Raw genomic sequence first — 12,774 nt, forward strand, 5'->3', positions numbered from 1 at the left:
CAAGATAGGATTGATTCTGATAGGAAAAGCAGCACATAAGAATGACTAGTCATAACCTCGCTCTTAGGTTAAACTGAGGGAGAGACCACCTTCTTCAGCTGTTAAAACTGTTCACAGGTTCAGGAACTGCGTCACAATTCCTGACTGAAGTTACCTGATAAACATCCTCCATTACCAAATGGAGACTTCTTGTTACAGACTTCAGTTTTGGCTGTGGAAGTCTTTTTAAGTTTCATCCCTAAAAAATACTGTGCTGAGAGACAGAAGACGCAGGAAACCTAAAAAGAGGAGTGAGAGGTCTCCAGATGAATAATGCCATTTTTAAACAGAATGAACAGAATACAGGGGAACGAGGTGATACAACCTCATTACTTAAAGTGTTCCCTGCAGCCCATGTGCTCCTTTCAGATCCCATTCTTCTGAGATAGGAATCAGTTTCTGACCATTAGTGACCTGGAAATTTGGTTTTGTTCGTTGAAAGACTGTGGCAGCTGAATTGACAAGATGAATTGGAAGTAAAATAGCAGTTACCAAGTGAGTGGTCATACTTTTGGTTCCTTGTTCCTAGGAGACTGGAATAACCATGAGCGCAGATCTTGTACAGGAAAAGGTTAGACGTGCAGTTGCTGGACTTTTTCTGCTATAAAGTATTTAGAGAAGTTTTTTATTTTTTCCAAGCTTCAAGGGAGGAGTCCTTATTATTTAATGTCAGTTAAGTTACTTGATGAACCTCTGTCTCTCTTCAAAATATTCAAATGGTAGCACAAAAGGCTGTTTCTGTAAAATCTGCAGGAAATTGGATCTGATTTTTCTTCTTTCCCTCCAGCTTCAAAATCTATGCAAGAAGGCTGGGGCAGTGGTGGGGATGAAGTGAATCTCAGTACTAGTCAGTGGGAAGATGAGGAAGGAGATATGTGGAATAATACTGCTTCACAAGAGAGCAGCTCCTCCTGTAATTCCTGGGGGAATGCCCCAAAGAAAGGACTTCAAAAGGTAAGACAAAAATAAAGATGGTCTCTAGAAGTAAGTGGAATTAGAGTAACATTACTAGAATCAGTTGTCGTTGCATTATGCCTGAACTCTTAAATTAGACCTCTTGACACCTGAACACAAACACAGCTTGCCACTACAGTGGTTCAAGTTCCACCTAACTGCTTCCAGGGGAAAATGGGAGATCTTTGACTTTCAGCCTGTCAGAAGCTTTGGGAGGTTTTGTTGTTGCTGCTTTTTTCTCTAAGTTGTATCAGCTTCCATGTGTTCTGAAGAAATGCTAATGTATTAACAGAAACAAAAAAAGGTGTTAAGGGGGCTTTATGACACTTGCCATGGTGGTAGAAAAGCAAACAGTAGTTTGTGATGAAATGGTTCAACAAAAAAAATAATCTGCTTCCTATTTGTGAGGAACAAATAGATAATTCTAAGGTGTGTCCTGGTATGTGAACAAAGCAAACTTGTATTAATGCCACGCTCAACCAAGAACATTTTGCCAATTGTGTTAGGAGGTTTTCCATTGCACAGCCTTTATTTCAGGACAAGGCCAGGCTGTAACTTAAAGGAATTGGGAATGCATTTAGCCAGTTTGTTTGTTATTCCATTAGCCAACAGTTAGGCCAGTGATTTGATCAAGTATGGTTGTTTCTTGTACTGTCCGCAGCCCAAAACAAATCCACGCTTGTCCCTTGGTACTTTCTGGAGAACTGAAAGGAAGAGACTTCTTAAGGATTTTGTGATAGAAAAGCTGCACAGAGATCTTTTAAAGGTGTTTATCTAGATGCTCTTGTTTGTTTTTAAGAAAATACACTGAATAACATTCTTAACTACAAGGTTGCAAAGTCGTTTTTGGGAATGTTTTTCAGGAAGTGTTGTACTCTATTAGAAATTTTTAATTAATTGCAGTTTTTCTGCCAAGGATTAAAATGAAATAAGTAAATTCAAAGGTGGCTTTAATTCAGTGGTCAGCAAATCAAATACTAAATAGCACACTGAACACCTGTTCAACTGAGATAAAATTTCTACACTTTGTGGGGGAAGAAAATCATAGTTACGTTGTTCGGAGGGTTCTTCAGTACTTTCTAAATTAATCTACTAATACATCTTTCAGTAGCATGTCTTATTAATAAAAAAAACTTACCATCTATTTTATGTACATCTCACTAGCATGGATATGGGAACCAGAGCATTAATGGAATCTCCCATTTATTTACTAAGGGCATGAAGACATCTAGCAAGCAAGATGAGGCCTGGATCATGAACCGTCTGATAAAACAGCTCACAGACATGGGCTTCCCTGTGAGTAGAGTTCATAGCAAGCACACCTGGGGCTTGGCTGGCCTTTCCAGGCTGTAGCTACAAAAAGATTTTCAGCCTCTCAGCATGAGAAATAGTTCTGTGACCTCAGTTCAGACATTTAATTTCAGAAATCTACCATAAGCTAGTAGAGTGCTCTCTGAGATTACTTGGTGACATACGTTGTGTGATGGCATTCGTAGAACTTCTGAAGTTCAGCTTTAAAATAACGGGTGTTACTTGGGACTTCAGTAATAATTCTACTTTTTCCTCTTTTTTTATTACACAGGTGAAATTAGAGAATAGCTGGGGTTTTTTTAGAGAAAAAGGCATATCACAGTGATATTTCTGTTGTCCATAGCAAACAGGAAGAAATGGAAATAGACTATTATCATTTTACCTTGTAGAACTGGTACTTGCTTGACATACTGAAACTCACTGAATTGTTACTGAAGTTGGTGAAAAGCAGGAAGAAATGTGTGTGGTCATTATTTGTGCTGCTGAGTAAATATTAAATGCAATATTTAGGAGACACATCTGTTGTCTCTGTTTGCTTTGAAATTGTATAAGCATGATGACTTCTTTTCTTAACATAATCCATATCTTTGACAGAGAGAGCCAGCGGAAGAGGCCTTGAAGAGCAACAATATGAATCTTGATCAGGCCATGAGTAAGTACCTGTGTAAATATTTTTTTTCTTTAAAGCCATACAGGGACCATTCATGACTCTGAGAGTTTGATTTTCCCCAGATCTACTGGATAATATTTATTTCCTTGCTCTTGCTTTTGTAAGAAAGACCTACATCTCCAAACAACTGTTGGCAAATTGATTGGTTTTGCACCACCTCTTTCAATATATATTTCCTTGTTCTGTCAAGGTGCTCTGCTGGAAAAGAAGGTGGAAATGGACAAGCGTGGAATGGGAGTGACCGACTATAATGGAATGGTCACCAAACCCCTTGGCTGCCGCCCACCACCAATCTCCAAAGAGTCTTCCATGGACCGCCCCACCTTCCTTGACAAGGTAAGCTCAGGTGTATGGATGTGATAACAAGTGGAAACTGCACACTGGGTAGAAATATTGCTGATTTCCACTGTCTGTTTAGAAGGTTGGAGAGAGAAATGTGATGGAAATTACATATGGCTTGATTCTTTTTTTCTCTTCTTTTTTAATCTTGTGGGGAATTTAGTCCTTTCGGAAAGGACCAGTGCTTTGATTCCCACATGGAAATGAGCAGTGGTGATCATGATGCCCCAGTGTGACACTTGAAAAGAAAACTTACTATAGAATCAGTAAAGCAATGGAACTAGAAATGGCAAAACCTAAGAAACAGGATGCAGAAAGCCTTTGACTCCATAAGAGTCCAGAGAGTCAGTGAGCCCTGCCCGAATTAATGATCAGGCAGGACCAAGGCTAAAATCTTGAAGAATCAGGCTCCTAATGCCTGTTTTAGTGTTGAGCTCCTTTTAGATTTCAGTTGAAGTTCTGTACTTTAATGAGAATGAGGAGCTGAGGTATTTTTAAGTTGAAGAGCAGACACACAGTCATAAATAGCTTCTCCAATGAGCTTCTTTCTCTGTGATCACGTATGACAAATTTTCAAGCACCATTTAATGGCTGAGGAGAAGGCCTCAGAAGTTCATGGTGTCCAATATTTAAAGTGACTAAATAAAAGAGTGTAGGGAAAAGTGCAGCCAGATCATCAATAGAATGAGATTTGTACAAGTCCTACAAAGAGACCCTCCAGATCACCTCATAATCCTCCCCAAATTATTAATAAAGAACAGTCTCTGGTGCCATTCTTTATTTGAAATACTGGTACAGATGGAGGTCGGTGGTTTCTGAAGACAGAAATCAGTGCCTTTCACAAATTGTGCTGAAACCAATTCATTTTACATAAGTTGTTTACAGGATAGGAAGCAGTAACAACTTGTTAATACACACAGGGTGTATTAAAAACTTCACCAACTGTAGATAACTATGATCTTTCCTACCCTCCACCCTGTGTTTTCTTCTAGTCTTAACTGTAGCATTAGCCTTCAAGTTCTGGTTTGTGTTGCAACAGGTTCCCAGGTGTTATGCCAGGACACCTGATAGATACTGACCTTTTTATGACAACCATTACTTATTTCTGCTGTGATCACAGTCCAAACAGTTTGTGGAGTTTTTTGACTGGTACAACACAAACTGTAAAACAAGTTAATTTGATTAAACACAAATGCATCGTACATAATTACAGGTTATTTCTGTTAATAAGGAAAAATTAGCATCTGTATAAAGTTTGCTTTAGAGGGTCCTTACATACCAAAAGTTTTCGTGATAATTCAAATGCTGCCACAGTGTTGAGTAATCTAGTGTTGTGGCAGTTCCCTCTAAATGCTATATGTTAGAAAAGTGCTTTTCTGCTGTTGGGGGAATTAATAACATTTGTTCCTTCTTGGCTCTCTACTTACGTAGGAATGATGTGGTGTCCATTAATTTGTTCTGTATTTCCTACATACAAGCCTCCACCTGGCTCTTCTTTCTTCTCCTTTGTCTTGCTGCCATGTAAATTTCATTCTTAACTATGGCAAATCTAGTTGTTTATGGCAAACTTTAATGAATATGTTAATTGGAAGATCTCTCTCCTGATGAAGGTCACAAAATTAATGCGTGCATGCCAGTTAACCTTTCCTTTTCTAGGGTAACAATGTCTTAAGCAGTAAAATTGCTGCCAGACAGAGAGCTGCATTATGTGCAGCATAATGCATAATTATGGAAGCATATGTTAAACACAACTATTGAGAAGTTGTGAATACTAAAACCATTAATATTAATACAGCAAGTAGAACCTGTCAGTCTAGGCATAATCTGTCGCAGTGACTTGACTATGACAAAGGAAATAATCCCAAACTGTATTTGTTATCTATGGGAGCAACTTGCTAAGTGAATTTAACAAATATAGTTCCTACTGTAAAACTAGATAGGTTTTTTCCAAAGAAGTTATTTCGAGATTTACAGTTCATACTGCTAAAGGAACTCCTCCAAAACTTTTCTGCCCTTTGAGGTCCTATTTCAGAGCCTGAAGCTGTCCTGCTTCCTGCTCAGGTGATCTTTGGTCAGTGAACAAGCCCTCTGCACAGCTGCACAAAGCACTCCAGCCAGTGTTCCTTATTTTACTTACTGTCTTATCTCAAATCATGATCCTTTTGCTTAGCTTTCCTGAGTCTTCAACAAGTCATGTGAGGTTCCTCTTGACAAAATTGTAAGCTGGGTTAGTGTGCTCATTGCCACCACTCTTTCCCAGCGGATTCTCTCAGCCTCTCTGCTCACCTGAGTTTAGTCTCCATTATTATTTTCTCACCTTTTCTCTGACAGGTAAAGCCAGCACTTAGTTCTTTTTTTAACCTTATGCATTTGAGGAGAGAGAATATCCAACCCTGACATTTGCTTTGGACCCGTTGAATTCCCTTTTCTCTCTGGATTAGCAATAGCCAGTGCAACTAAAGCTTTGAGTGTTGCTTTGAGTGATTCCTCAACACTTGCTGCAGATATTCTTTTTTCCCTGTCATAGCTGCTCTTCTCTACTGTTGAGAAATCCAGGTCAACAAGTCTTGATGCCTGTTGGCTGCAGTTGTGTTCATCCTAAAATGTTCCAACTAGGGTTTTCCCTTGTTTTTCAATCAAACATAGTGTTTGTTGGATTTTTTTTTTTTTCAACCTTACCCTTCACATTCTGGTCCCAGTTGTCTCTGGTGAGAGTGGTTGCTCTTTGTCTTTGGGATAACAAATGGGATATTTTAGCATTATGCAGAAACACTTTTGTAGGCCTTGCAGTTGGATGGTGGTCCCCAGGATTTTAAGACTGACTTTTAAATTATTCTTCCCTCCATCTCAGCTTCCTGTGATTGAGTGATTGTTTCTTTTTCTGAACTTCCAAATTTTGAAATCTCTTTCACGTTGTGTTTTCAAAATTAAAAATACCAGTTCCTTTCAGCTCTACCCAACTCCTTTCAGATTTGAAAATAATTTGTTTTGAGGTGAAATTTTGTTACTTTAACTCCCTCTTCTGGATAAGGGTTTTTTTTTCTGTTTTAAGAAGTCATTGATGTGTATTTTCTACTAATTACTTCTGTAACTGACTTTGTATAAGGACCTCTGGCAAATTCATCAGTCTCTCATCTGTCGGAACATTTTGATTCATGAAGTGGCAGTTGTTGACAAGTGACTGCCAAAGTATCCAGGAATCCTCTGCTAAGTTATCTGTATCTCACAGGGCAAAAAAATCTCATTAATTCCCCTTGCATTCTGTCATATTTGGTACATGAGATGTTTGAGAGAGACTTTCTGAAGTCCTAAAAATAATGCATTGTTGAGCAGCAGTGTGGTGCTTTGTATTGGGTAATTGCAGAAGGAAATACTGCTACTGGTAGGATTTTACAGGTACTTCAAGTCCCTTCAAAAATTTAAAAGCAGTGCTGGGTTGAGCCTGATTTTGACTATTCAGATGTAGGGGATTTGCTTAATTTATTAGCCTGAGTGAGAACTTGAACATAAATTTCTAAGAAAATCACTGAAGGGGAAAGGTTAGGAAAAAAGATTATCCTTAAGGAAGCAATTGTTACATAAAAAGCCTGAAAAATAAAGGATCACAAACCAGTCAGCAGCAGAGGTACCACCTAGTCGAGGTTCAGAATGATGGAGGAGTACTTCGTGTCAACCAACTGAAGTACTTTATGTGAAATGAATTGATTTCAGCTCCATTTACAGAGCACAGGTTTGTGCAGCGCAGTTGGCACCTTACAAGTTCAAACTGGAAAAAAATAGAGCAAAGGAAATGTGAATAATCCGTTATAAACTTGCCACAAAAGACATTTGCTGCAGTTCAGCCAAGGAGCACTCTTGTGAAGATGGCCTTGCAGCAAGAGCCTGCCTGATCTGGAAATTAGATGCCTGAGTCTCCAATGTGGCTTGTCCTCCACTGTCCCTGGCACTGCCTGCTTCCAAAATGAGGAAAAAATAATGACAATGAGACAAGGCTTGAATAAATTTGGGGGCAGGGAGGAACTGCATTGCTCTTTCATGGTCAATAGGCCTCTTCACATAGGAAACAATGGCATCTGAAGGGGAGAGCACGCATGAAGCTTGAAATTATTTTCACTTTAAAGGGGGAAGGGTGGAATTGTAAACATATGTCTGTGATCTAAGGAGAAATCCTTGAACCTGTTACTGTCATGCAAGCTGCAGTTGTTTGTGGAGTGTGACTGATGTCCAGTAGAATGTAAAATATCTTGAGCTGAAAGGCCTTGGGGATATCATTAGAAAATGTCAGTGTCCCCCTCAGGATAGTCAGATAGCATGTCAAGTGTCACTTTGCCTGATAGTAAAGAAACTTTTTCTTTGCATCAAAGGAGAGCTGTTGAAAATGCATTTTTCAGGATTAACTTAGAACATAAAATTTACCGAGCATGGTTGCTGTGTTAGGTCATTTGTTTGGGTATCTGATTGGGAGAGTGGGCTGCTTTTTTAACAAAAGGAGATTTATCAGTATCTCACAATCTTCTGGGGCATCACATTTATTGGTTGAAATAACCTAGCCTCCTCACCTATTTAAAAGCCTTACATTGCAATGAATATATTGGCTGGAAAACACCAGTCCAGCACATGGCAAATTAAAGATTTTTCACTCTGCCCGTTTTTTTTTTGGGAGCTCTACTTTGTACACAGTGTTATTTGATCATGCTTGCCGCAGGCTTCCCAGACATCAAAGCACAGTTTGAGGTTGACCTTGGTACCCCACTGTAATACTAGCTAGATATCTACCTGTTTGATTGGGGATTATATGATTTATTTTATTTTCTGACTTGCTGGTTTCCTCCCCCCACGGGGGCTGCCTTCTGTGTGCCAGATCCCTCATGGTCCTCATGGCTTGCTGGAATCTGCCTCCTCCTGGGGGATGTTCAGGCAGTGTCTTAATCACTTTCCTAGGAAGGTTATGCAGAAAACATTATAATTATTGTTTTAAAGGATATTTGTGTTCCTTGGGTGCATTAGAGTGTGATGTTTCATAGTGGATAATAATAACTCGGTGCTATGTGAATATTAAACGAGGCTCATGTGTCTCGGTTAGGAAAGGGGATTAGTGCAAAAATGCTTTTTTAAGAGCAGAGCTGTGATGTGGAACGAAGTGCAGGCTGGTATCATATAAGCTGATCTGGCCTTTCTCAGGTTCTGGGCTAACAAAAGCAGTATCTTGGTGCTACGCTGCTGGGAGTTTACTAACCGAACAAAAGGCTTCCCCAAAATCTGCTGGGTCTCTTCTCTTTCCACCTTTCCATCTGGGGGAGGAGAGAGGAGATGGAGCTAAGAGGGGAGGAAGAGGTGATAACTCAGTGCTCAGTTGTTGAATTCCTCCTTTGCTTCTGGAGAGATGGGTGAGGGTGATTCTATGTTAGTGGATTAAGTGTACCAAAATAAAGAAAAACAGTACCTTAATACTGTTTCTTTCTTTCTTCTCCCTTCACTCCATATTTTTCATTCCCTGTTATTCATGCCTTTTTTTTCTTCTTTTGTTCTTTTTTTTTTTTTAATATTTATATTCATCCATGCCCTTTTCTATTTCCATGGGACACTGTTTTGTGTGCTGCCTGCTCCTGGGCACCGCACGCAGCTCACCCTTTCTTTCTCCAATCAGGATGGCGGCCTAGTGGAAGAGCCCACTACTTCACCATTTTTGCCTTCACCAAGCCTGAAGCTCCCCCTTTCAAACAGTGCACTCCCTAATCAGACCCTGGGCGGGATTGCCTCAGGGCTGGGCATGCAAAACTTGAATTCTTCTAGACAGGTAAGGCTGTTGGGGAAGATCCCAAGTTGAATTTCAGCTCTCTTGGACTCATCGGTTCCCTGGGGGAAACGGTGTTTTACACGGGAAGCGTGTGCAACGTCTTTGTTCACGTGAAATATCAGGGGAGAAACTACCTGCTGTGTAAATGTTCCATGTTATAGGACATAAAACAACTGCTTAGTTGTAATTAGCCTGCTAATTACATGCATCCGTTGAGAAGAGACTGTAGTGTTCTGGATTTATACCACTGAACCCTGGTCTAACTCTGCCCTGATTGATGTGAGGTGTCTTTTTTTGAGGCATGGCTAATTGTCACACACTCTGAGGCAGAGACATTCCTCTAATTCATCTTTCCTGGCTGGCATAATTATTCAGGGATGAGATGGGAGAGAAGTGATGGGGTCTTTTTTTATTGCTGCTATAAGTGCCAAGAGGGCTCACAGCATTGACAGGTGGGAAGAAAGAAGCTGTGCTTCTTGCACCTCTGGTCACATAGAGCATGGTGGCAAGGGAGATGTTTTGGCTGCTGAGTAAAACTGGCTGAAAGGGAAAGAAAAGGGAAGGAGATGGAGGGGAAGATTGATAAACACCACAAGACTGAGAGGCTGTAAACTACTGTTGATTACGAAAAGGTTATTTTTGCCATATAAATTGACGTTCCAGCGAAGATAAGAAAGAACAACACAGGAAAACTACAGAATCATTCTCTGGTGGCTTTTGTTATGTATATTCTTTTAAAGTTACTTTTCTGAAGGCAGTACTTGTTCAGGACTTAGAGCCCATTAAGCATATCTTTCAGAAGCAGAGACTGAACTAATAGCATGTCCCTTATCAGTAGCTTCGTAGAATGACTTAAGCATAAAAACTGCCGAGATAATTTAAGGATTTGGATTCTGTGAGTTTAATGACTCCATTCTCCTGTCCCTTGTTATGCAAACACAAACATTTTGGCAAGTACTTTGTTCATCTTGTGACCCTCTAGGGTTATACATCCTTAAAATACTGATCTTCAACTTCTGCTGCCTTTTGTTGAGGCATCTGTGCAAAGTTTGGGACGTTGGGTACCTGGCGATCTTTGCCATGCCTGATCCTAAACCTGATCGTCAGTACAGTCTGTATCTGCTGGCTTCTTTATCCGTGCCCGTCATAATCCCTGAGGATAAAGGCTGCGCGGATAAGTAACTTCCAGGTGATATGCTGAGTGATGTCTTTAAATGCCAATGTCTGTCCTGTCCTGCTGTAGATACCGAGTGGCAATCTGGGTATGTTTGGCAATAGCGGAGCAGCACAAACCAGGACCATGCAACAGCCGCAGCAACCGCCAGTGCAACCTCTTAATTCATCCCAGCCTAGTCTTCGTGCTCAAGTGCCTCAGTTTCTATCCCCTCAGGTTAGACAACACTTCCATTCCTGAGTTTTTCCTTTCCCTGGAACTCTTCCATACACACTCTTCTCCCCATATGCATTCCGTCAGGCTGCTGAGGCTTTGCAGCTACTGTTGCCTGGCTGTGTCTCTGATTTATTTCTTAGCCCAGTAAGCATGTAACACAGGTAGGATGTTCTCGCATGTCTGTTCTCTACATGATCTGTGTGGGCACATTCTCATGTTCCTTTTTGCAAAAAGTAGTGTTTCTAAAGAGCTGAGGAGTTTCTTCTCAGCTCTTTTGCTCTAAATGGACATTGGAGTGTGGTTATTAGGATTTGTATTAGAGCCTGTTGTTAATTTATAGTTCATGGTGCTACTTTGGGTATTGGTAATATTTTCCAGCTGATGTCTTGTGACTCTTGTTAATGGCTTACACAGTTGCCACTGTTAAAAGTAAATATACAATGTTTAATACACTGCTCTTTCTTAGGTTCAAGCACAGCTTTTGCAGTTTGCAGCAAAAAACATTGGTCTCAGCCCTGCACAGTTAACCTCGCCAATTAATAATCCTCAGCATATGACGATGTTGAACCAGCTCTATCAGCTGCAGCTGGTAAGTTAAAAGATGTGGCAAATAAGCTCCAGAATGGGAGGCATGAAGATAAAATGAGAAAGTGGCTAGCTAAATTTTTCAATGGACATGGCAGATCTTTCAAACAGTCAGATGCTGATTACGTTGGTGGTTATTTCTTTTTAAAGAAACAAAATCATGCATTTTTTGCCTCAGGCTTTATAAATAGTCATTTGTGGAGTAATTATCCTTTACAGCTGATGAGTGAAACAAAAAAAAGTCAGTTGTCTTCCTACTGGTTTGAGTAACCTAGTATGTTCTCAAACAGCACTAAACTTGTGTATTACATGCCAACAAATGCAACTAATGGAACAACTGGGAGATTTGTGTCACACAGGAGAGAAATCTCAGCAGTGCTGGTCACCTGAGTTACCTGGAGAACTTCATTTCTCTCACTAAATAATGAAGTGTAGGATAAGTTTCCTGTAATTAATGACATGTATATTAAGCACATCATGTAATAAGAACTACTTTTGAAAAGTTGTGCTCTTTTGCTGTATTTGAAAATTTTGCACGTGTGTGTGTATGAAAATATTTAATTAGATGTTAAGAATGTTTTCAGAAGAGGTACTGCTACCAGTAAGTCAGTGTTTCAAAGGTAGACTTGTGGATGAAGACTAGCATAATTGCTGATCTCAGTGTGCTAGTCAAGCTCTTCTGTTAGGAGTAGTGTTTGATACTATTATTCATTTCTAGTTTCCTAGTTTTGGAGAGTACAGCATTGATCTCGTGCAATGGTAATAATTAAACAGCACCCAGATGAAAGAGACCTTACAGAGCTCCTTTGGATTTTAAATACATGTTTCAGAGCAACACCTTGAAACAACAAATTTACTGCCTAGCTAATCATGTTAAAATTGTGGAAAATTTCTGGAATGAAGCAGCACAACTAATTACCAAGTGCTGTCAGAACTCAAAATGGCCAAACCAAAAATAACTATTGGTATTTATCTTATTTGTGTAATAGTATAAACATTCTTTTCATTTTTGTGTTGGGTTACGTTTTTTTTTCCAAACAAAGAAAAAGGTTCCCATGTTTAATGACAATTTATTGCTCATAAACTTAAAACATTTTTAATTGATGTTTGATTTTAAAAAAGCAAACAACAGGGAACACTAGAATTAAATACATAATAAAATACATTTGGAACAAGGATGTTACTTTTGCTTTACTGTGTGTTTTCAGAAGACTCTTAGTGTCTTATTTTGTAATGTACCAGAGCAGTCCAAGCAAGCTTGTCTGGCTAATTGCATGTGTTAGGAGCTCAGCCCTCTCCTCTCTGTCTCCAGGCGTACCAACGTTTACAAATCCAGCAGCAGATGTTACAGGCTCAGCGTAATGTTTCCGGACCCATGAGACAACAGGAGCAGCAAGTAAGTTACCCTGCCAGTTAAAATCTCTCTCCTAAGAGTTTGGTTTCAGTAGCTTCAAGAGATTGTGCTCTGTTACACCGAAGCAGCTAAAGCATCCTTAGAAACAGTAACACAGTGCATGGCTTGAGTATTGAAAAGGGAAGAGTGCTAGAGTAATGAAGCTATTTCACAGCATTCAGTTATTGGAGGAAAGCTCTTCAACCCTTCGAACAGTCAATTTCTATTTGTAAAGAGATCTATTGTATCATTTCACTGTAGAGAAAAGCAGGAGACATCTAGTGTCCTTTTGTTCA

General features: G+C 39.7%; 1 protein-coding gene across 16 annotated transcripts in view; it reads left to right on the forward strand.

Moving 5' to 3' along the window:
- TNRC6C (trinucleotide repeat containing adaptor 6C) overlaps nt 1-12,774 on the forward strand; it is a 100,884-nt gene that overhangs the window by 71,700 nt on the left and 16,410 nt on the right. For 5 of the 16 annotated variants that reach the window (XM_051634516.1, XM_051634521.1, XM_051634517.1 and 2 more), the window contains 9 exons: nt 827-993; nt 1,655-1,759; nt 2,209-2,289; nt 2,899-2,956; nt 3,165-3,310; nt 8,937-9,110; nt 10,354-10,500; nt 10,967-11,089; nt 12,398-12,481. In XM_051634516.1, coding sequence (XP_051490476.1) covers nt 827-993; nt 1,655-1,759; nt 2,209-2,289; nt 2,899-2,956; nt 3,165-3,310; nt 8,937-9,110; nt 10,354-10,500; nt 10,967-11,089; nt 12,398-12,481 — 1,085 coding nt within the window. The remainder of the gene's footprint in view (nt 1-826; nt 994-1,654; nt 1,760-2,208; nt 2,290-2,898; nt 2,957-3,164; nt 3,311-8,936; nt 9,111-10,353; nt 10,501-10,966; nt 11,090-12,397; nt 12,482-12,774) is intronic. The other 11 variants (XM_051634520.1, XM_051634526.1, XM_051634523.1 and 8 more) reach the window with 5 other exon arrangements.

The sequence above is a fragment of the Apus apus genome, chromosome 17 (genome assembly GCF_020740795.1).
Source record: "Apus apus isolate bApuApu2 chromosome 17, bApuApu2.pri.cur, whole genome shotgun sequence".
NCBI classification, from domain to species: Eukaryota; Metazoa; Chordata; class Aves; order Apodiformes; family Apodidae; genus Apus; species Apus apus.